Source organism: Vanellus vanellus (genome assembly GCF_965231255.1).
Source record: "Vanellus vanellus genome assembly, chromosome: 25".
In the NCBI taxonomy this organism is placed as follows: Eukaryota; Metazoa; Chordata; class Aves; order Charadriiformes; family Charadriidae; genus Vanellus; species Vanellus vanellus.
The window spans coordinates 1174682-1198897 of record NC_138930.1 but is presented as its reverse complement, the minus strand read 5'-3'; the positions used below and the strand labels follow the sequence as shown (position 1 = coordinate 1198897).

Here is a 24216-nt window from a genome sequence, read left to right as displayed (position 1 = left end):
CCTGGGACTGTCCCCAAGGGTGACACCGACACCCCCACATTGCACTGTCCATCCCACCCACGAGGACCGGTGTGGGGTCCCCCACCGGGGAGGGGACGGGGACGGGGACGGGGACCGGCCGGTGCCGCTGGTTGTGCTGCAGAGTGTGTGTGGGGGGGTGTGTGCGTCCATGTGCTCTCCGGCGGTGCCCGGCCGCGTGCCCCCGGTCCCGTTGTGCCCCGTGCGGGGGCGTCGAGCACCCCTCGGCTCGGTGGGATGACCCGTCTTCGCCCCCAGACCTGGGGTAAGCGCAGCCCACGCTGCCGGTGTGCCACGGCGTCCCCACATAGTCACAGTGATGGCACGGAGGACAAGGGGACGGCCCCGCTGCGATGCCACGTCCAGTCGTGGGGGGGGAGAGGGGGGGACTGGGGGAGGGGTGCGGGCCAGTCCGGGGCTCTACATGATGCTGCACTTCCCCTTGATTTTGTCTGTCCTCTTCTGCTTGCTGGAGCGCTTCCCGTCGATGGTGAGGCTCACGTTCCTCCTCTTCTCCAGGTTCAGCAGCTCCTGGAAGAGCTCCTTGACGTTGTAGTTCATCTTGGCTGAGGTCTCCATGAAGGCGCATTTCCACTCCTTGGCCATGGCCTCCCCCTCTCTGCTCTCCACCTCCCGCTGGGTCTCGTCGCACTTGTTGCCCACCAGCATGATGGGGATGCTCTCCACGCTGCCCTTGATCTGCACGATCTGCTGGTAGATGGGCTTCAGCTCCTCCAGGGACTGCTTGCTGGTGACGGAGAAGACCAGGATGAAGGCATGGCCCTTGGAGATGGAGAGGCGCTGCATGGCCGGGAACTGGTGGCTGCCCGTGGTGTCGGTGATCTGCAGGGTGCAGACGCTCTTGTCGCAGCTGATGACCTGGCGGTAGGTGTCCTCGATGGTGGGGATGTAGGTGTCCCGGAAGGTCCCCTTCACAAAGCGCAGCACCAGCGAGCTCTTGCCAACGCCGCCGGCGCCAAACACCACCACCCGGTAGTCGTTGCTCTGCTCCGGCATCTTGCCCCAGAGATGCTGCTGCCGCCGCTGGAAGGGAGAGGGCAGAGGGAGGCGTCACCCCGGGGGCTTCGGATGGACCCCCCGGGGCACTACTCTGCGGGGGGAGTGGGGCAGACCCCCGACCCCAGCTCACAGCAGCCCCCCCCTGCTGCAACTGGGCCAACGCAACCGGAGGGCGCCAGCCCCCCCCATGCCCTTGAGACGCCCTTGCCGGGTGGCCGGGGCAGGACAGCGCTCGCCGCCCGCCTGGGGTGCAGCAGCATTTGCTATTTTTACCAGCCGCCCGCCGCGGCCATATGGCCGAGCCGCAGCCACCGGCACAGCAGCTGTGGCCGAGGCTGCCGGAGCAGCGTGCTGGGGGGGCAGGAGAGGGCAGAGGGCACTTGCGGGACCCCCAGAGCCCCCAGACAGCAGGAGCAGCCCTGTGGGACAGCCGCCAGCCCAGCAAGGACCTGGTGGCACCCGGAGTCCTCAACCATACCCTCCGGTTCTCGCACATGCGGCTGCTGTGACTGCCAAGTACGGAGGTGCCATTTCACCGCAGCCCTCGGCGCCTGCCACGCTGCCCTCACACCCTGTCCTACCCCGTGCCGTGCCACCTCGTGCCATCCCTCTGCTCCACTCCCCCCCCCCCCCCCCCCCCCCCCAGGGATGCAGCAGAGAGATGTGGGCACCGGGGCAGAGCGTGGCGCAGCCATGGGCTCGTGGCCTGCAGGTTCAGAGACCCCCGTGGCCACCCCGGCACTGCCAAACCTCAGTGCCCGCTCGCAGGGGATGCTCGGGCCCGGGCAGGGTCCCTGCGTGTGCCCCCCCTGAGTGACGCAGCTCTGCGGTGTGAAACGAGGGGACACACAGAGCTGCCGATGCTGAGCATCGCCTCGGCCAGACCCTGCCTCAGTTTCCCTCCTCCAGCACAGGACAGGCAGCGTCGGCTCTGCCCCAGGAGGTGTTCCCGGCACACACGGGAACATCACAGACCCTCGGGGCCATTAAACCCACCATGGGATGGGGTTTCCGAAGGTGCCTCGCCACCGGCAACGAGCGGGGCGGGAGGGGAGGGAAGGGGGTTCAGGCAGATGCTGGAAGGGGTCAGGTCTGTCCCCGGCCGGCTCCACTCCAGCCACCCCCCACCTTAATTCAGGGACCAACAGGCCTGGAAGAGGGGGACAGCAAAGCGCCTGGGGCATCCCCGTGCTGGTGGCACCTGAGCTCCTCAGGGGCAACCAGCCCCTTCCCATGGCCGCTGCATCCCCACCCCGCAGCACCAGCGGGTCTGGACCCCACAAGCTGTTCCAATACCCCGGCACGTCCCCAACCCCCCAGGCAGGGGCTGGTGCCAGGCGAGGAAGGGGTTGAGAGCTGGGGAAGGAGCCCATCACCGTGGCCTCGGGCACCCGAGGAGCTCGTCCCATCACGGAGTCCCTGGGCACAGGGCAGAAAAATGCCCCTTGGATCCCACCGCGCCAGAAGCGTCACCGGCACACGGGGGCTGGGGATGGAGCAGGGGCTGTGGCAACACCAAACCTCAGCCAGGGCTGGTGACGGTCCTGCCTGTGGCACAGCCCAAAGCGCCTCCGGCCTCGTGGCCATGGCGTGTGGCCAAGGGACTGGGCTGGACTGGCCCTCACAGCACCCGGTGGTGCCCAATGGCCTGTGCCCAGCACCGCCCTAACCCCAAACAGCCCTCTGCCGGTGGGTTCAGACCATGGCCTCCCCTCGGCTCCTGGGGATGGGGCCACCCACCAGCCGGGGGCACAGCCTGGGCCTGATCCTGCTGGGGGGCTCTGTTCCCCCCCCCCCCCCCCCAGCATCCTCCCACTCAGACCCCCAGTGCTGGGGGAGACAAACAGCCAGTGGGGAGTCTGGGGGTTGGGAGAGAGGGCAGGGGCAGGATGGAGGGATGGAGCAGGATGGAGATGGTGGGCAGGAGAAGGGGCAAGAGAAGGGGCAGGATGGCGATGGAGGGGCAGGAAAGGGGCAGGATGGCGATGGAGGAGCAGAGGCAGGGGCAGGATGGAGATGGCGGATCAGGAGAAGGGGCAGGATGGAGATGGAGGAGCAGAGGCAGAGGCAGGGGCAGGATGGAGGGACAGGAGAGGGGGCAGGATGGAGATGGAGGGGCAGAGGCAGGGGCAGGATGGAGATGGAGCAGTAGGAAAGGGGCAGGATGGGGATGGAGGGGCAGGACGGCGATGAAGGAGCAGAGGCAGGGGGAGGATGGAGATGGAGGGGCAGGAGAAGGGGGAGGATGGAGATGGAGGGCAGGAAAGGGGCAGGATGGGGATGGAGGGGCAGGAGAAGGGGCAGGATGGAGGGATGGAGGGGCAGGCGCAGGATGGCGGGCAGGAGCAGGGACCAGGCTCCCACCGCCCCGGGCCGGGGTCCCGGCCCCGCTCGGCGGCCGTGCCCTGTCCTTGCCGGGGGCACCCCCCGTTCCCCCCCCGCCGGCGGCGGCTGCCCCGTCCCCGCTTCCCCCGGCTCCCCGCCGCGCCGGTCGCATTGCGGTGCCCGCCGCCTCACCGTGTCCTGCCCGGGATCCGCCCTTGGCTGCGGGCTGCGCGGCGGCCTCAGCGCATGGCCCGGCCCGGGGCGGTCCCGGCGCGGCGGCTCCGGTCCGCCCGGCGCGGCGGGGGCTCGGTTCGACCCGGCTCGGTGCGGCGGGGCTCGGCTCGGCCTGGCGCGGTGCGGTGCGGCGGGGCTCGGCTCGGCTCGGCACGGCTCGGTGCGGTGCGGCCGCCGCAGAGCCGATCCCGCCCCGCCGCCGGCCCCGCCCGCCGCGCCCGCCCCGCCCGGGGCCGCCGGACCCCCCGGTCCAGCCCCGAGCGGCTCCGGGACCGGGAGGCGGCAGCGGCGCGGACGGGCGGGACGGGGACAGACGGACGGGGACATACAGGATGGGGATGCGCGGACAGGGATGGGGACAGGGACACAAGGACAGTGATGGAGACACACCGGGATGGGGACAGGGACAGACGGACAGGGATGGGGACACATGGACAGGGACACATGGAGAGAGATGGGGACACACGGGGATGGGGACACACAGGGATGTGGATGGGAACAGGGACACACAGACAGAGACAGACAGGGATGTGGACACATGGACAGGGACGGGGACAGGGACACACGGATGGGGACACATGGACAGAGACACATGGAGAGAGATGGGGACATGTGGACTGGGACAGATGGACAGGGATGGAGACCCACAGGGATAGGGATGCAGACAGGGACAGATGGACAGGGATGGGGACCCACAGACAGGGACATGGGCACACAGACAGGGACAGACTGACAGGGATGGAGACACAAGAACAGGGATGGGGACACATGGACAGGGATGGGGATGCAGACAGGGACACATGGACAGGGACACACGGAGAGGGATGGGGACAGACACACAGGGACACATGGACACACAGGGATACAGGGGGATGAGGACACACAGATAGGGACCATACATGGACACAGGCACAGGTGGGGACACGGACACACATGAAGAGGAACACGGATGCACAGACAGGGATGCGCAGCCCAGGGATGTGTGGATGGGGACAGAGATCCACAGAGGGGGACAGGGGACACAAGGACACACAGACAGGACAGACAGACACCAACAGCCTGACCTGGCATGGTGCGGGCAGTGGCAGGGTGTTGTAAGCCCCTGCAATAGTTGGGGGTGGCCTGGGCAGTGGGGTTGGGCTCTGGGGACACAGCTGCCTGCGCTGCCACCGGGCCACACCAGCACAGGACCGGGAGCCCACGCATGGTGGCACCGTGGGGTCTCTGTCACCAACGGCAGCGTCCCCTCACTGGACACTGTGGCAGAGCGGGGTCAGGAGCCCAAAAACCCTGGAGGTGCCCTGGCCAGGGGCAGAGCTGCTCCTCGCAGCAGCACCTGGGTCACAACCCCCCTGTGAGGGGACATGTTGTGTGTCCTCGGGTGGGTGTCACAGGACCCCCAGCTCACCTCCCCAGTGCCAGCTGAGCAGGACTGGGACCTGAGCAGCTTAGCAGTACGGGCTCAAGGGCTGACCATTCCCGGTGAGGGGACAGCTCCGGCTCCAAGGGTCCTGCAGCCCCCAAGAGCGGAGGAAAGCCGTCTCTCAGCCCCACCGCCAGCACAGGGGACAGCAGGGCTGGCTCTGGAGGTGACCACAGGTCCCAGGAGTTGGAAGGTCCTTGCCAAGGTCGGGGGCTGCCGGCCCAGCGGAGGGGCTGCCAGGCCGGGCTTTGTGACTCACGCTTACTCCCGAGCAGCAGCAATTAAAATCCGCAGCTGCTATTAATAGCTGCCGGCGGAGGAGCGGGGCCATGGCGGCACCCACGCGGCTGTCAACACGCATCCCATTGAGAAGCGCTGCCGGGCCCAGCAGGAGTGGGGGGGACACGGCCACCTCTCCCCAGGCCCCAGTGGGGGACACCAGCCTTCCCCCATGGGGACAGGACCCGGGCCGGCAGCCACAGCCCCCTCCTGATGAAAAGCCACCCCGCCGGGCAGCCCCCAGCCCCGCAGTTCCCTGCTGCGTTATTAGCTGGACGGATACTACTCGTTAGAGGAAATGAATGAGTTTCCTTGATCATTTTAGCTGCAGCTCCTCCTCCGTTTCATTCAGTCCCAGCTCCCCGCCAAGCCTTACGCAACGGGGAGGCTGCACACGCAGAGCTGAATCACGCCGATGCGGAGCGGGCTGCGAGAAGGGGGGGACTAGAGGGTTCTGCCCCCCACACCGAACTTGGCACAGCTCCGTGGGGGTCCAGCCTGCAGCCCCCTACCTGGTCCCCTCAGTGGGGTTTGTCTCCTGGGGGGGGGCTCAGCCCACCTTGGGGATGTGCACGTGCGCCCACCACGTGAGCCAGGCACCGAGCAGCCGGCAGAGCGACGGGGGACTTCAAATAAACAAGTGACACAAAGGGGAGAAGGCGAGAGCCTTTATTGGGAGCAGAAGATCAGGCTCGTCCTTCTCTGCTCCCGAACCAACCCCAGAGCGCTGGACTCTGCCGCTCACAGGTGAATAAACCCCCCCAGGCCCGGGGGAGCACCCCCAGGGCGGCGGGAAGACGGGTGACAGCTCAGCACCTCCCTGCTCCCCAATTCCACCAGGAGAAGCAAGGCTGTAAAAGAGAGACTCCAGCCTGTCCCCCCCCCCCCGCAATCACACTGACCACAGAACCACAGACATGGGGGGAGCCCCGATCCCTGCTCACGTTAGCAGATCCCTGCTGAGCTTTTGGGCTCGAGATTCACCGTACTGGTGAGGAAATCTCCTCCCACCAACAGCTTGTCTTGGCTTTAGTACATCAGCCCCTGGACCACAGATGGGGCCAGGCAGGAGGAAGGTGAGGAGGTTGAGATGGGGGGACGGGGTGTTAGGACACCCCATGACCTCGGGGCCCTGCCTTCACCGACACTCTGGGAAACGCTCACATTTGCCCAGATACGGGGGGGAAAAGAAACCCTATGAGAAAAGCACTAACTGCAGAAACTAAGAGGCAGAGGCAGGAACCCGGCGGCTGTGCCCGAGAAGGGACACTCAACACTGTGCTCCCCACCGTGGCATCACACCTCACCTCTGCCCCTCATCCCACCTGCCCGGGACAACCACCAGCACCGAGAAACACCCGGTGGGAGCGATGCTGCCCTGCATGAGCTGCCTGCGAGAAGTGAAATAACACACAGAGGTTTACCATGTCGAGGCAAATTACATTCTCATCAGGCCCTGCTAATTTGTGTCATCTGAGGCCTAAAATAACCCTCTCTCCCCCCTTCCATTCCAGGTCTTTCAAGGCAAGATTAATTGACTTTGGTATGTTGCAGCAATTAAAATACTGAGCACCAGGAACTGTCAGATGATCCTCATCAGCCTCCATATGCTGCAGCTGTGCCAACCACTGGCTCCAAGATGCTGCTTCACAGTCTCACCCATCCTTCTTGCCGCTTTGGATCACGCTAACAGGGACTGCGCCATGGCTAAGCCCGCTCTACATCGTTATAATTCCATCAGCGCTTCCAAAAGCTCTGCTTTGCCTGCGGAAGCCGCTGCAGAAGTGAAGGCTACATCTAATTAAAATGCATCCCCCGCGAGAGGCCGGCGAGGAGCGGGGCTGCAGTACCCTGCTGGGCTGCAGAGCAGGAGCCGCTCTCTGGTGTTTGAGCAGTGGGAGGGAGCGGGGAGGGCAGGTTCCCGGCTCCAGCCTCTGATCCCAGCTCCTCACCTAGAAGGACAAATCCGAAGGATCCCAACGGGATCCACAGCAGGCTGAGATTCCCTGGGGGTCACGCTCTGGAGACACAGAGAGATCTGCTTGTGCGCAGTCAGATTGCAAGTGCCTCTAATCAGCTCTTCCACAACCTCATAAACCCCCAGGGAAGAGATTTCTCTCTTTTGAAAACACCAACAAACCGCCCTGCAAAGCCTCCATAGCGCAGCTCCGGCTCCCACACCGGTACGGCCACGTGAGCCCGCTGACAGCGAGAGCAGAGGCTGCGAGAACAGCCCTGGAGACGTGTTTGATGATGACTGCTAAACCCATTTCACTGCAGACCATTTAAACACAAGCACTCGCCCTAAAATATTAATGCTGGAAATTGCTGCTGCCTGTTTCTTACAACCTAATGGATCCTGAGGTCCGCGAGTGCTGCGGAAGGGCCTTCGGACAGGGACACAAGGATTTGCAAACCGTACATTAACACGCTGCTGGAGGTTTTCTTTAGGGAACGCTCAACACATGGATTAGATGCAGAGAACGAAGCACGGAGCAGGGCCACGGCCTGGCCTCGTTTCTTCCATTAATCACTGAGAAACAAAAGCTCCCAGAGCCACTTGCAGGCTAAAATGGCAGCTCTGCTCAGGGGGAGCTGTGGCACCAGGCACACCGAGCCGCCCCTGAAGGGATGTTATTTTTGGCAGCTATTACAACCAGGTTTTGCTCAAAACTAAGCTAGCAAAAGCAGCTTAGAGCAGCTGTGCAATCCGTGATCCCACCTGCTTTCGACTTTATTTCTGTTATCGTTTCTCAACTTCTCAGAGCCTGAGAGCAAAGGAAGCAGAGTCCCAGCCGCGATTTCTGCAGCGGGTGCGAGGGGAAGGAGGGAGGGGGCTGGCTACGCAGATTAACAGGAAACCACATGCTTGACAAGCTCTTTGCGGGCAGCCTTAGAACCAGATTCTTAACGTTTATGTCGACTAATCTCCACACAAGCTGCTGCACCCGCAGATCCAACGGGCAGGGACAATACCTTGTGACACTACACTGGGACACGCCTCATTTTTATCTCCCTCTGAGCACCCAGGAAGAAATTCTCCTCTTTCAGGTCAATACAGAAATACCACCTGGACCCTGATGTTGCACTTGGCCCTTGAACTTCAGTGTCCCCCTCGGCTGAAGAGGAGACTCATCTCCGGCGCTGTTCGCAAGGGAAAGAGGAGAGGTTTGCTCCCCATCGCTCTCCTGCTCACCACTTGAAGAAGACCAGCCCAGCCAGAGCCGTGTAGCCCAGCACCAGGAAGAGAACCTTCAAGAGACGGTCGTTCTTGTCTTCCAACTCTTTTGCAAGGATCTCAAAGAAGGTGATGAACAAGAACGTGCCCCCCGCAATGCCTTGCAGGAGCAGGGAAGTAATATTGCTGGCCGCATTTTGGGTGCTCTCAATCCCCATCCCAATGCTAATGCCCAGAGGAATCATCAGGCTCACCGTCACAGCCATCTTCATAGCATCCTTCAGTGGCAATGAGGTCTTGGCCATGCTGATGCCCAATGCCACCGCTACCAGCGTCTCGTGAATGGCAACTCCTAGAAACAAGCTCATGACTTTGCCACCCTCCTCCTGCAAGCCCAGGGCCAGTCCCTCGAAGATGGAGTGCGTACACAAAGCAAACACCAGCCCGATGAGCCGTAAGGGGCTGGAGCGGGAGAGCTCCTGGATATTCAGGCCATGGCTGTGAGAGTGGTGACCATGTTCACTGTACAACGTGCGCCCTCGGGAAGATGCAATGAAGGGACTCTCATATTCAGAGTCACTTCCGACATCTGAACCGGCATTGAAGGTCTCTAAGTCAATGAAGGAAGGCTTCTCCTTCTGGAAGGTCAAGATGAGCTGCTCCACAAAGACCGTCACAAAGAAGCCAACCATCATGATGGTCTCAGCCACCGGGTAGTCCGTGGTCACATTCCCCTGCCTGAGAACTTCATCGAGCTGGAAGGAAGCAAACAATCCACAGTGAATCAATCACCTTTGTCCCTCTAAAGGGAAATATTCCTATTGTGTTCACACAACTCTAAATGGACACTAAATCGATCCATGATGCTTTAATATCCTTGTACACAGGCCTCAGCGTGAGAGACAGGGAACCTATTTGCCCTCCTGTGGAAGGTTAGTGGCTGTCTGAAAGCGCTTTAAACACACACTACATGGCAGGAGCTTGAGCCTCACGCACCAGACGATGCTCAGCTGCTTTCTGCATCAAAAAAATCCCCAGTTACTGCACCCGGGCACTCAGCAGTAGCTGAATGGGAGGCAGGCCCAGCTCACCCTCCTGAACTGAAACACCAGGCACAACACAGATGTTTCTGAGGAGGCTTCACAGGACATTCTGGCAACTCATAGACCTTTCACCTCCATTTCCACTGGGGCAGAGGTCTGGTGGAATGGCTCCTGCAGGGCAGGAGAGGTGAGGGTGGTCCCCCCCTGCACAGGGGTCCCACACACTCAGTGGCACAGGTTCATTAAAATTGCTCGTAAGCAAGAGGCTCGTAAGCAGTTACCTTTTCTCTCACGGCAGGCAGCAAGGCGTTGAAGCAGGTGGCCAGGAAGACTCCTCCTCCAAAAGAATTGCAGAGGGCGAGAACCTTCCTGGAGCGATGAGCTTTCTCGTAATCAGCCTCAATTATCTTGACAGGGAGAAGGGACCCAGCCAGCATGAGGACACAGATCCCCAGCAGACACAGCACTTTGGCGACCACGATCTTCATCGTGCTTCCTGGTGAACGCTCCCTGCCAAGGGCCCTGCGGATGGCAGCTGGTGGGCGTCCCTCCGGCTGCTGTTAGAGTGGGTACATCAGCAGGAGATGGCACAGACAGACCTCAAGGGAAACCTGCTCCTGGGCTCAGTACCTGTGGATGGGAGTAAAACAAGAGAGATTTTCCTATATAAGCACATACACATACTGTGCAGAACAGCACCTTGCATCCCAAAGTGCGTGCCAGCCTCTGTATAGCGATCACCTTAACTCCCCAGAGGCAACAGGGGGAGATGACAGCAGCAGCACCTCACACACAATGGGGTAGAGGAACAGCAGAGAAGAGAAAACTTAACTGCAGCAACCAGTAACTTAAAAACCTTGTAAGAATTGTACTGGCCACACAGAACTGGCACCACCCCAGTTTTTAGAGGCTTCATTTGAAACACCTACAGAGTGACAGACACAACACAATTGATCTCACAGTAAGATCCACCTGAGTCCAACCAAAAGATCAAGTCTTTGGTTTTTAACCATGAAAAAAGAATATGGACTGGAGCTAGTGTTACGTGTCACCTAGAAATGAACTTAAAGATCTCCCTTCAACATTTGCACAGGCTTTTTTGTACTGCCCTTGAAACAAGACTATTGGATTCATTCCTGCTTGGTTTCCTGAGCCACTGTCACCATCTCGCCAGGGTGGGTTGCAGCCTCTACAGTCAGTTGTTTGCTCTGTCCCAGGAGTCAGTGGAAGTTTCGATTGCTGATCGATACGCACATCTCCAAAGGGAAATTCTACAGAGAAATTCACTGCAAAGTTCTCTCTTGTCCATAGGATATAACAAAAGAGGAAGCAGAGGTTGTTTCATAGAAGAGAAAAACACGAGATCTGAGTTGCCTAGAACACGAATATTGACTTAATTTGAAACATAAAAGCGTTTCCATCCAGGTTACGTGGAGTGGTAGTGAGACTTGTTTTCCTAAAATCATTTAACAAAATAACAATGTTAAGTCTATTTGTAAAAATACATAAATGTGAATAGGTCCCTCTACTCATTCTTGCAGCAGCACAGCCAGCGCCTCAGAGGATTTCACTTTCCACTTGCACTGAATTGACTTGTAAAGTCAAATCAACGGCACCTCAAGAAGGTTCTCTTGCAGGTCAGCCAGGTAAGGGCTGCCAGACAGCCCCGAGCACTGATGACATGCTGCAGTGTGTATCGGGGTAACGAATTCACACAGAACACTTCCAGCCATCCTGACACACACACCCATAATGGACGAGGTAAATAATTGGATACCTGCTTGTTGGAGCGGCAAATTAATTTTAATACAAAAGATTCCTGAGGCTAAAGTCTCCCTTGAGGGCTGACAGCATTAATCACTATCACCATTTCTGCGCAGTGGGCTGCATAAACGGTGCTTTTATTAAAAGGAAAGTGGGAAACTGAATGACTCGGTACTGGGTAAGGGAGTTTAAAGCCTTTTTCCGAGTTTGCAGTTCGAGCAGGAGTGAACAGAGAGGTCATGGCGGTCAGGTCATCTGCGACCGGTCTGGTTCTCAGCTGGGTATCTACAGGAAGAGATGTTCATCAGCAGAAAACCCTGCTCAGATGACACTGATTGACTCACTCCCTGGTGAATTCAGCAGACGAGCCAGGTCTGAACAAGTCCAGAGCCTGAAATCTTAGCGTACATTGACAGGGCTTCCGCAGCAGGCAGCCTGTCACCACAGCTGATGAGCAGGCTCCCTCTCCAGAGACGTTGACTCCAGGACTGCCAACGCTCGTCAGCGCTGTGCTGACACAGCTAACGAGTCACCCTGCGTTTGTAAAGCACGCGCTGCTGTTTCAGCGTCAACAGAACGACAAGGATTTCACCTCGCACAGCGACGGCGTGTTGTTATGCCAGGCTTCTCAAATGAACTCTCCAAAAACGACGTTAGCAACAATGCCTTGGGATCACAGATCACGACAGCTTGTGACTACACCTGCTGGGTGCGAAGGCGCCACCCACACCTCCTGCGTTAGGCAGCCAGACAGCTCCCAGGACAGCGCAGAGGAGGAAAAAAAACCTCCTTTTCCAGAATTCACACCTCCTCTGGAACACGCCTGGCTTCCACTCCCAAATTCAGAAACCCCCAAACCTAATTTTTTTTCTTTCTTTTCTTTTTTTTAATGCAGCAGCAGCACCCAACAAAGTGTAAAGCCTCAAGCTGCTGGGGGCAGGTGGAGTAGCCACCCTCCAGTACCCCCGACCTGGGGCAGAAAGCAGCTTAGTGAAAAAATGAAGCACTAAGTACAAGAAATACCTCGTGTCTCTCCTCGCCTGCTCTTTCCAACAGCCCAGAGCTCAGGAGCCAGCGCCACCAACGTCCGGACTATTTCACCAGCATGAAAACTTCTGCAACAAAGAATTAACTCAGCACAGGTACCATTTGGTTTCGCGTCCCATATAAAACATTTAAACAATTAAAAAAAAAAATTGTATAAAGCAGACAACCCTCTGTGGAAGAAAAAAAGGGTGTGTGTGACCCTTTAAATCTCATTTTTTCTGCTAAAAAAATACCCTCACGATACCCAAAACACTGAAAACAGGCTGGATCCCCCCCAGAACCACACTTGTCCCCCCCCAACACTCCACCAACACCCGAAGCCGCCTGACAGCGTCCTGGTCACCCTGGATAAGGGGGTGCCGGGGGGCTCCTCCCAGGACGCCAGAGCGGGCCTAAACCTGCTTGAGCCCTACAAAAGGGTGCAGAGATGGGGGGGGGGGACACACACTACAAGGGTCGCTGGGGGAGAGGGGAGAGGGGTGTCCCTCACAGCGGGGACGGGGCCCGGCCTGTCACCCCCAAATCCCGCCACCGCCCCCCCCTCAGCAGCAGCCCCCCAGCCCCGCTGTTACCCCCGTAACGCCGCCCGCCCCCCCAGCCCCGCCATTACCTCACGAAACCACCCCCGGCCCCCCTTCACCCCAACCGCCATCCCGGTTACCACGGCAACGGCCCCCTCCCCTCGCCCGCCCCCCCCACTCACGCGCCGGTCCCCGCTCGCGCCCCGTCCAGGCAGGCCCCGCAACGATGCCCGCCCACGACGCCCTCCCATTGGCGGCGGCGGGAAAGCCGGCTGCCCATTGGTCTCGAGGGCCGCCCGTCAGCCCGCCCACGCCCCGCGCTGCGTTCCGGGGGCGCCTCCGAATGGCGTCCGCAGGGAAACGCGGAGGGCGGCGGCGGGTTCCGGGGCAGTGGCGGCCCCGCAGCGCTGCGAGAGGGGCGGGAGCTGGGCAAAGAGCGCCCTCCACCACCCCATCCCCTGGTCCCGCTGGTCTGCGACTTCTTTTAAAGAAAGATGTAAATTCGGTTAAAACAGCACAAAGCCGCAGGCACAGCGGGGGGGGGGGGGGCGCAGCCGGAGCCGCAGCCACCACCGTCGAGGATCGGCCACCGCTTCGCAAGAGCCGCACCTCGAACGCGGGGGTGTAAGAAGAAAACCACCAAGAGCCATGAAGACATAGATCCACAGCTACAAAGAGAACAAGTAGGGTAAAGAATCACAGGCACCTCTCCCAGCCTGTCCTCCCAGCAGAGGGGCTCCAGCCCTCCCAGCATCTCCGGGGCCTCCTCCGGCCCCGCTCCAGCAGGTCCATGTCTTTCCTATGTTGGGGGCTCCACAGCTGGACGACGCATTACTCCCTCACCAGAGCAGAGCAGAGGGGCAGGAAAGGAAAGGGGGATGAAATTAGCTGAAAAGGAAGGAAAGTTCCCTGCAGTTTCCTCCTTTTGGACAATCCTTGAACTTTTTCCTTCCACACTGCCCTACAGTCTTCTTTTATTAAGTTACAGAAACTGGCCAGAAAGAACGTAAAGGGAGCGGGGAAAGCAAAAATGGGAAGAAAAGGGTTCTGATTTCTGTGCTGCAGAAAGAGGCGGGAGGAGCAGTTCAGCAGGAGAGGGGGAATGCCCGCAGAGGCAGATCGCAGCCGCCCGTGTGCGCGTTGTGCCGCAGTGGCCCCGGGGAGCGCAGCCCTGGCCCCGCACAAGCCACCACAGCCCCACACGCCAGCCTTGCTTCAGCCACCCTGGGCAAGAGGCATAACAAAGAAAAGTGTCCAAATATTTTATTCTTCACAAGTTACATTAACCACATATTACTTTATGGAGCATTTACAAATCATTTTTTTTTTCCTTGATATTAATCTTCAGCTATACCTGCTCACTCACACCACCAGGTCTCCCGAAAGGGCGTTTTCCATCTCACACCCACATTCAGAGCAGATGCTTTTTGCCCAGCCGTCAGGCCGTGAACACGCCTTCCCCACCACAATCGAGTAACTACGTTAAAAACAATTCTGAGGTCCATATAAAAGTTTCTGGCCTCAACTAGTGACTTCTAGGGGAACCGGTCAGAGTTCTTTTTGCTTTCTGCTGGCCCAAGGAAGGACACGGGTAACTCGGGGGGGAGGGAGGGGGAAAGCTGCGGGTCACTCACATTGGCTACAGGAGCTTTTTCCCCATCATCTCACACACGATGTGCTGAGGCGTAATCGCCCCTCGCCGACCCCCACGTTGAACCAGCAGCCACTTGATTTCTGACTATCCAAGCAGCATTTTTAGTCCTTCTGCTCTCTACTCAGGCACCCTCTGTTCCTACCATAGCACACTCAACCAGGTTGATTACTTACATGCATAAAAGACAGATTTAAAAAGCAGAAGAAAAAAAATCCAACCCTTTTAAACACCAAAAACATCGTATCTTTCTTACAGTCCACCTGACTAGTTCACGGATTGGATCATTCTGACAACATAGCCATAATTACTAAACACTAGACAAATTTTGTCAGAACTGGGAAAGAAGCCCAAGCAGCATTCCAGGAAACACTCGCTGCAGGAGCAGTCGCACCCGGCCAGTCCCAACTCCAACACATTTACACTAACCTTGGAGAGGCGACCACCAAACTCCCGTGGATTAACAACGCTGGCAATGTTGCTACAGACCTGAATGAAAAACGCAGTGAATCTAATCAACAGAAACCCTGTTCCTGGAGGCAAGAAGATACCGTGATCTCCAGCGGGTTCAAACACTACCGTCTCGTAACAGGCAGGAAGATTAAACGGGGCAGGATGGGGGTTAGGTAGGGCTCGAACACTTCTTTGAAGTGGCACGTGGGCAGGAAAGTGAAGACATCCTGTAGTGAAGAGTGCATCGTTCTTCAAAAACGGGTTAAAAAAATTCCCATGTAGCAAATAACATAGAAATGTAAGAGTGTAGTTAATTTTCTGAGTTTCTTTAGAAAGACTGTCGATGCTGGTTTGCGTTCAGCTTGCTGGATCTTCCAGAAGAAAAAAAGACTAATGGAAAGGCTGAGGGAGAGGACCAGGGACGAAGACTAGGGAGAGAAAGCGTGAATCTGTCTTTAACATGCAGGTCATATAAAGTATTTTGTTTTTCCATTATTTTTTTCCCCCCTCTTGGACACTTCCAACTCAAGAAATGGCAACACGCACATGGCTTCCAGTTTTTAAAGCAAAGAACATAGTTCCCACGGACTGCGCTGCAGAGACAGGAAAACAAGACATGCAAATTCAATCTTTAAAAAAATAAAGTGTCACTTTAACCACTGTAAACACTAGATAATGGAACTCATTTTTTCAGCCACACAATGTGAGGATAGCTCTTATTCACCACTCCTCAGGGCTGGGCCTTGCATCTGAGGCTCAGTACTGGCTGTACTGGTACTGAGAACCCAGTCTGTACGGAGGGGACACATATCAAATTGCTAAATTAAGGCACAAGACAGATATTGTAGCCAAATACATAGTTTCCCAACTCAGCTGGCCCCAGTACAGCAGCACTCATGGCTACAGCCTCACCTGGAGTGCTCATTCCTGCTGATCTTCGTTACTGGCACTGGGAGTTCGACTCCTAATCTGGCTTCGTAGCTGCTCTATTAGTTCAGGATTCTGCTGCTGCATCTGCTGAGCGAACTGCTGGCCTCTGAAGGAGAACAAGCAACAGGTCTATTAGTGTTCCCACACACAATCTAACATGGTCTGGTGCTAGGAAATTCTTTACAGCTAATTGTCAAAACTCCACTCTAACAAGTAGCTTGCATCACCACTTGCATCACCACTGCTTCACCCAACATTTAAGCCTTCCTCAACTGCTAAATTTAAGATTCAATTTCTGGTCAGAAAAACCCGAAATCCATTTACTGATCCAGGCAATGGGAAAGACCCAGCTCTCTACTCACGCTTGTATGAGGCTGGCAAGATCATTCGTGGAGGGGCTGGTGCCTGCTGCTCCCATGGTGTTGTGGCCACCAGAAATCATCCCGGACATGCTGTGGAAATAACAATCCTTGTCACAGCAGAAAAAAAAACCCCACAGAAACTGTTTGGTTTACTCTGGGAGGAGATTGTCAGCGTAATGGGAGCACCTTCCCACACAGATGAAGTTAACTGCAGGGGAATCTTTTGCAAGAACTTTTCGTTCATTAACTGCAGAAAAGTAACTGTAATGTTAAATTGCACAATATGTAGAAATATTTACAATAGTGTCACTTCCCATATTCCCAGAGATTCCCCCTTTTGTGTGCAAGCTCTATGTTATGTTTATTTCAAATGCTGCCCTTCCTCACACAAGCTATTCACTTGCTCTGCGTCACAAGAGATCGATGGACAGACCAGCCTGAGCACTGATCCCCGCGTGGAGAACAGCCCAGAACACACAGCTCCTTCTCCTCTGGAAGCCCTCAGGCTGCATCTGGTGCAGAACCTCAGCTGGCAACAGCCATGAAAGGAGCAGGCAGAATCAAATGGAAACAGCAGCTGACGTTCAGCCCTTTAGCCAAATTATCTGGAGCTCATCCTTTGATTACCATATGAGAAGGTCTCCAGCTCACTTCCTACCTGTGCTCTGAAAAGATGGTCAGGAGAGGTACGTGGCTTATTAGTTTTATGACTTTATATATTCTAAGCATCTCACAAACATTATGAATTGATCCTCATAACCCTGTAGCACAAAGAATGGAAATATTCTCGTTCTAACTGCGATGGAGCTGTGAAATCCTGTCTCCAAGTCACATAAATACTGTGCAGCAGAGTCAAACTGACCCCAAACTTCCCAAACCCAATTCCAGTGCCACAATCTATCCTGCCTCCCTTCTGCAAAGGTTTATAACACGATCCCCCTTCAGCACACTCCAGAGTACACACTCACTCAGGCAGCTGGGCTGGTTTAAAGGCCGCTCTCCATAATTTTGGCCCAAGCACACTCCCCCTCCCACCAGTTTAGACCTCCTGCAAACACCAAACACACACAGAACCTCAAATGAGCGATTCAAAGAGGAAATACAAGATGGGATCAAACTTACAGCTGTTGTACTTGTGGATTGTTCATTAGGTTAGATGCCTATTTAAAGAAGGGAGAAAAAAAATGACACCCTATTTAGTCAGAAATGACTGGGTAGATATGCAGATGCTGTGCCATTCAACTACAAACAAAGTGAAGGCAGAAATACTTGGAAACAGATCAATAGGACAAAAATAGCCAAGAGAAGCACAGTACAACACACAAGACAAGGCTGGTAATGCAGAACAGGCACCCTTTCCACATCCAGCACAGCGCAAGGAGAAGAGTGTGAGTAAGTCACTGGCTTTCTATTTGACCTTAATGAAATACAAGCACAGTTTCCTCACAGCAACACTGAAACCAAGAAATGAAAACAAATCTGCTAGAGACAGAGGAGCTCCCCACGCCATGTACCGATACATTTCATCCTGAACAGACCAATGCACAGACCAGGTACAGCCTGGCTGTGATCTGTGACCAAATTTACCATACTCATGAAGCCGGGGTTGTTCAGCAAGCCAGCTAAATCGAATCCTCCTGGACCTCCAGTCTGTAAGAATAAAGAAGCCACACGCAGATGATGACATCCTCTCACTTCCTGATGCACATTACAATGAATGTTACTTTAATATTTTACACCCAGTTGTTATCAGAATCTGGCCTTTAAACCACAACAAAGGAAAGAGGCTCTGTCCATAACTGTTCTGTAACTCACAGCCAGCCTCGGGGGACTGGGCTCACTGGGGGAGTCAAAGGGCAGATGTCTGCATTACATGACTTACTGATCACCCCTGTCACCAGCTGAGCCACATTAGTGATGTACAGCTGTAACCCATTACAACTGCCAAGTTAAACACATCCACTTGGTCACCTCTGCACCAGAGAAGTCTTTAGAAAATTAAAATCCCCTTCAAAAATGACACCAGCTCTCTGGCTAGGAAACCTCCAGTTTTCTTAAAAATTTTTGTAAGAAAAAAGACACCTAACATGCCCTTTTTGTATTGCTAACAGGTCACTAGAAAAAAAAAAAAAAGCTGGATTTTAGGAGTAGTGATTTTAATTAAGAAAGATGCTTAAGGCAAAATTGCTGCTTCAAAACACTCCTTTTTAATCAGTCTCATTTTCCAGCTCTTTCAAATAAGCCCAAGGTGACTGTGCTCAAGCAGTGAAGTCACCCTCTCTGGATTTTCGTGGAAATGTTCACAGCAGGGCTCGTTAACTATCTCCCCTCTGTCTGCATACAGGATTTGCATTCTGAACACAGCCCAGGTCAGCAAGGCTCTGCCAGGCAGTGCCTGTTAGCGCTTACAGTGAAGAAGCTGCCTTCTAATCTTACCCATGTATAACACGTACTAGTTTCAGAACTTACCGGACTAGGAGTCTCCTTCATTTTCTGTTCAGCTATTTTAAGGTTTGACTTGTATGTGTCATTGTCTGGATCCAGCTCCAGGGCTTTTTTGTAGTAAACGACAGCTTCTGTGTGTTTATTTAAACTGGAGAGGGCCAAGCTATTACAGTGGAAATAAAATTAAAATTTAGAGTTAGATAAGCACTTGCAATCTTCCTCCACCCCCAGCAGAGGTGAAATGCTAGGTATTTTCACATGGCATTCCCAGGCAGAACACCATTGATAGCATCACTGCCACTAGATGTTTTGAGATTAAAATTCTAGCACAAAAAAAACCTGCTCTTACTTACCCCATTCTGCCGTAAGCTTTGCTGTAGTTTGGATCAATGCCTATAGCTCTTTCACAGTCTCTCACTGCTCCAGCATAGTTTCCTAGTTTACTGTATGCAGCAGCTCTGGAGGGAATGGAGAAAGATGTGCAGAAATCACTTATCAGCTTGAATATGCTGAGCAAGGTCACCCCTGTTTCCTCTCTGTAGTCTCCTGTCGTACAAGGCAAAGTCAAGTGCGAACTTGACATAAATCCAGGCCGTATCTAGGTGGAGCAGGCTGCTATCCAAACACCCAACTCCACGTTCTGCTCCTACTGCAAATAAATCGAGGCTCTTACTCCTCCTCATGGACTTTCCAGGAGGAGCCTGGGCTCTGGGGAGGCACACAGTACCACACTTGCTAGCTCAGACAGTCTCTCAGCTTCCCTTATGACTTGGTTTCTTAGTCATAGTAACTGTTTCATCCATTTCCCCCACACAAGAGGGAACATCGGTTTTGAAGCCATCACACACTCATTCAAGCCTCAATCTCACAACTCTTATTGAGGGGCACCTGCCCAAAACTTCATGGGACTGACCCTCATGCAGCTAAAGGAAAACTTCCCTAAAAGCACCAGTTGGAGTTCCTTGCCCCAAGAAATACCTCACCATGTCATTAGCGTGTGTGCAGACATGTTATTCACATAGCCAGCTCTACATATGTACCCAGGATAAGCAGATAACTATAACAAATCCTGATTCAAAGTCTGTTTTATTCAACATTTGTCTTCCCACCAACTTTCAAACACTTTTGCTTCAAACTGAAAAATAGGAAATTCACTTGCATACTGAATTTTGCACACACATCAGCTCTCAATAATGAGCCTTCAACTTGTCTCATTTCACTCCTTTGTTTTATTATCAACACAGCCTCTCAAACCTGGGCTCTCTAGCCCACTTAGAGTTAATTGCATGAAAGCAGACAGTATTTCTTGGCATCCTTCTATCTCCTCAAATGCCTAATAGAGTTTGTTTCCACACCCACATCCTATCTAGAGATGCCAGTGCACAGAGCTGGCAGGAGGCACAGGAAAGTGTGTCACTATGAGCTTAAAAGAACCACACAAAGAGCAAGCCACAAAACAAGCAGTCTACAGAATCATAAAAAAGGGATTTTGACCTTTCAAGGGTCTTAGATTCAAGTAGTAGGAACGAACACACAGGTGTACAAGGGTAGAGAAAGAGATAATCAGTACCTGTTGCAGAAATACACAGCATTGGATGGATTTAATTCAATTGCTTTTCCATAGAAAGACACAGCAGCTTCAAAGTTTTCTGCCTTCATTTGTTCATTTCCTAAAAAGATGGTGGAAAGGATCATTAACAAGTGAAAAATGGGGACAAACAACAGCAACAGGCCTGGATCTATGTTCTACTTAAGAAAATAGAACAAGAGAGAAACCAACCACTTGCACTGCTTGCAAGTGGGGCAGGCTCAGCAGTGAGGCAATTCCAGGTTGCCTGATCCTGGAAGCTCCCCAAGCACCCTCAGCTGTCCTTCCACCCCGAGCACACACGAGGCCTCCCCAAAGCAGCACTGCGGTGTGTTGGCTCAGAGAAAGCTCTCCGTTGTACTTCAGCACTAATCATGCTCTCTTGTGTGACAGAGAAAAGGCAACACACAGAGGAGAGCTGAACAGGAAAGATGCCCTGTTCTACACAGCGTGGGCTTCTTAGGATGCAAGAGAAAGTGCTGACCCAGCTGTCTATCTAGGCTCTGTGGCAGCTAAATTATGCCAACCTACACACGCTCCTGGAGCACAAGCAGAGAAACAAGCAGAAATGGAAGGGTTGATCCCATTTGCTTTTTCTTTCCCCATTCCAAGCATTCCCCAGGTGCTGAGTGAATTAAACCTCCTTCCCCATTACCACGTAAACCTCATTATACACCAGCTCCAGAGGAGGTTACCTTCAGTCTTGAGTCTTTCAGCTTCAGCTATGTCGTCTTCAGAGGGAGTGATGGGCTCCGAATTTGTTCTGATGTGTTCAGGCTCCTTACAAGGAAAGGGAGAACGCTGCAATAAGGACTCCCACTGAGATATACTACACCTCCCCCTTCCCAAGCACTGGCTTGTCAAGCCCAAAACTTTTCACTCCTACACAGCTCTGAGGGGGCAGCATCGCCACAGAAATCAAGCAGAGCTCATTGCTTTGGCTGCTTAAGTGGAAACTCAGCACATACACACACTCGCTCACCTTTCCTGCAGCAGCTTCGAATATTTCAGGAAGAGTCTGGGACACGGCTAGGCCTTGGTCTTCCATTGAGACCCCAAATGCTGTCTCCAGACACTGAATGGCCACTGGACAAGAAGAGTCAGTTAATTAGCTTTCCCCATTCCATCTAAACACTTAGACTCCCCCCACAGCACTTGAATTTCTTACCTTTGAACATATTAGGGAAAAAAAAACACCCTAAACCAGGCAATTCCACACACCAGACTTGATATTTGGGCCTTATCCTCAAATTTTGCCAAAACCTCAGAGCTGGACAAACCTTAGCTCTTGAGAGCAAGCTCCTGGACTGAGTCAGTCACAGCTCCCAACCCTCTCAGGTGACTCCAGAGCAGGTGCTGGGGGTAGAAGTTAATCAAATTGGGGCTTTACTAGCCTTCCCACAGCTGTGGGTAGCAATGAGCAAGGAGAGATCTGCACGTTTCGGAAAGCCGTCCCTTGTCAGAGGGTGGCTGCTCTGTGAAGCGCTGTGGCCATGCAGAGGTGCACAAACACTGAAGAGCGGGTCCTGCAGGGGCTGCAGCTGCCCCCACCGCCTCCCTCATCAGGCACCTGGTCGGGAAGCTGCTCCCAGCACAGAGGGGAACCCCAGCGACAAAACAGAGTCAGTTTTACAGAACTCGTGTGTCATATTTTACAGTCCAAAAAGCACCAGGAATAAACCCCTCCTTCCACCCAACACCCTCCTCCCGCCCTCTCTTGTTCCTGCCTCACCCAGGAATGTACCCAGCACTCTGCTGACGTGCCTGCGCTCTCTTTCAGTGGGACAAATGTACAAGCCAAAGACTAAAGTGTAAGCTCCTTAAGTAGATCTTTTAAGATCAGTGTGCTCTCATTACCAGTGAAGCCCTCTGAAAAACCTCATATAAATACTCCAGGGCATGTTATAGAAAAGCATTTTGATAGCAGAACAGGAAAAGCACTCTGCAGGCATAAAACACTTCCATATAACAACAAAGTTCTCATTTTACACTACACTACAAGCCTCCTGCCTCTGCTTCATTTAAGATACAATTTCTAAGTCTCAAACCCAGGGTCAGAGAGGCTTTTGATCCCAGGTATATCCCTTTCTCAAGCTAATCTGCTTTTGAAAGAGATAACAAGAAATCATACCAGCAATCAGCATCCCTAATGCCCTGGATACCTCCCCAAGAAGACAAATTCATTTCGAATCTTGAGTAAGGTTTGACATTAGGAACAATCCAGCCAAGAGGCAGAAGGCAGTAACTGTCCAAATTTCCCCAAGTGTGGGGCTGAGAGACCTAGACGCATGAAGAGGGAAGTGCATACAACCACCTACCTTCCAAACTCTCCTGAGCATCTGGAGACAGACCCCCATTCTGTAGCTGGTCATGTAGAAACTGGATGATGGAGTAGGCAAGGCGTTTCTGGTCTGCCATTCTGGGAGGCTGTAAGCAGTTTGCTACAACTTCTTGTAACTTTAAAAAAATCTGTAGAGAGAGAAGTTATATGGTTTGATGGACAAGAAGTCAAAAGAGCTTTCCTGCTGCCCTCCCCCAGAATGAATGTGGAGCATAAGTGAGTTGTTCAGGACTGGCCAAAGCCTCCAGAGCTTCTATTAAACTCTCTGCTGTAACCACTGCCTTTACGTGAATTCTCCAGGCCTCAATTCACCCTCTCCAGTGTGAGCTGCACAGCACAGTCCTCCCCCACAAGGCTCCTGCCAAGGGAAATACATCAAAGGTGTTGCAGGCACTTAGGCTAGACAAACTTAGCACTGAGGAGTTTCACCACTAAACCACAGTCTTCTACTTCCAGAGCATAATTTGATTCTGAAACAAAAACAAGAGCTGAAACAATCTGCCACTGTTAGCGGAGCTGGGGTTCAGGGCTACCAGTCCCCTGCGCAGCTTGTCAACCCACCCTGCCAGGATGCCGATGGGAAAGGAGAGTGAGGACCCAAAGCAAAGCCACCCCAAAACACCCCCCAAGGCTGGGGCTTCCCAGAGATCCTGACACAGTGCCTATCAGCACAACAGAGAAGCTCCTTGCATGGCACTGCTGTGGAGCCAAAGTGCTCTGCCTCTCTGGAACACCTAACTGGGTTTGTAGCACAGAAAACCATTCAGGGTGACTTAGTAGAGAAATGAAATTGTTTAAATGCAAACTCCGTGAAACAGAGCCAAGCTGACCCCAACCCACTGAAAGACACCAGAGACACCCCCAGCCCCAGCCAGGCCCCACAGTGTGCACCTCAGGTGAGGGCCTGTACCCGGCTCCCAGCCCCAGTAACAAGCGAGGCCAGAGAGCCCACAGACCCTCCCGGGCCCCCAGGGGCAGACAGAGAGGAGGGAGGCACCTCTCCTCCCCCCGCGCCCCCGGGCCCCCGCCCACAGCTCCCACCGCTGCCCCGGGACAGGCAGGAGGGAGGGGAGTCAGGCCCGGGGGGCGCGGTGGGCCCCGGGACACCGCCCCGCTCACACACCGCGTCGTGAAGAGACGGGAGCAGCGGCGGGGCTCTCCCTCCCGGGCAGGGGAACGGGACTACGCAGGGGGGACACCCCGCCACAGCCCCGGGCCCAGCCCACACCGGACCCCGGGCGAAGGAAGCGCCAGGCCCCGCCGCAACCCCCAGCCCGGCCACTGCCCCCGCCGGGCCCAGAGGCAGACGGCAGCCAGCAGGGAGCACAGCACCAAGCCCAGTTCCCCGCCCGGCCCCCCCCTCCATCGCCGCCCCGCCCCGCTCACCGGGCGCCCCGACACTCGCCTCAGCCGGGGCGGGCTCAGCACTGCGCATGCGCTCCGCCCACCGCGCCTGCGCACGGCCTCCGCCCACCGCGCGCCTGCGCTGCCGCCAAGCTCCGCCCACCCCTTCCCCGCCCTTAGATAATCGAGAACGCAGGCGCGGAGTCCTTGCGCATGCGCAATCTGCACGGCTCGGGGCGGGGCCGGAGGC

General features: G+C 54.9%; 3 protein-coding genes and 1 long non-coding RNA gene across 4 annotated transcripts; all 4 read right to left on the bottom strand.

Annotated features, from left to right (window-relative positions):
- Nucleotides 1–206: 206 nt before the first annotated feature.
- Nucleotides 207–1035, bottom strand: DIRAS1 (DIRAS family GTPase 1; the record flags this gene model as incomplete). Its single annotated transcript, XM_082495533.1, has 1 exon — nt 207–1035. The coding sequence occupies one exon, from the start codon at nt 1033–1035 to the stop codon at nt 439–441; it is 597 nt and encodes a 198-aa protein (XP_082351659.1). The 3' UTR covers nt 207–438.
- A 6899-nt stretch (nt 1036–7934) lies between these two features.
- SLC39A3 (solute carrier family 39 member 3) lies at nt 7935–10008 on the bottom strand (the record flags this gene model as incomplete). Its single annotated transcript, XM_082495466.1, has 2 exons — nt 7935–9232; nt 9802–10008. 2 exons carry the CDS (start codon nt 10006–10008, stop codon nt 8492–8494), a joined length of 948 nt encoding a protein of 315 aa, XP_082351592.1. The 3' UTR covers nt 7935–8491.
- Nucleotides 10009–10019: 11 nt separating this feature from the next.
- On the bottom strand, nt 10020–13062 carry LOC309681569. Its single transcript, XR_014270047.1, has 3 exons — nt 13035–13062; nt 12308–12399; nt 10020–10150 (listed from the first exon to the last, which is right to left on the bottom strand). It is a non-coding gene; the product is annotated as an uncharacterized lncRNA (long non-coding RNA).
- A 1038-nt stretch (nt 13063–14100) lies between these two features.
- SGTA (small glutamine rich tetratricopeptide repeat co-chaperone alpha) lies at nt 14101–24054 on the bottom strand. The gene is made up of 12 exons (XM_082495384.1): nt 24009–24054; nt 22600–22750; nt 21264–21367; nt 20977–21061; nt 20264–20363; nt 19047–19151; nt 18718–18856; nt 17836–17898; nt 17371–17408; nt 16249–16338; nt 15869–15992; nt 14101–15549 (listed from the first exon to the last, which is right to left on the bottom strand). The coding sequence occupies exons 2-11, from the start codon at nt 22697–22699 to the stop codon at nt 15878–15880; spliced, it is 939 nt and encodes a 312-aa protein (XP_082351510.1). The 5' UTR covers nt 22700–22750; nt 24009–24054; the 3' UTR covers nt 14101–15549; nt 15869–15877.
- Nucleotides 24055–24216: the final 162 nt, after the last annotated feature.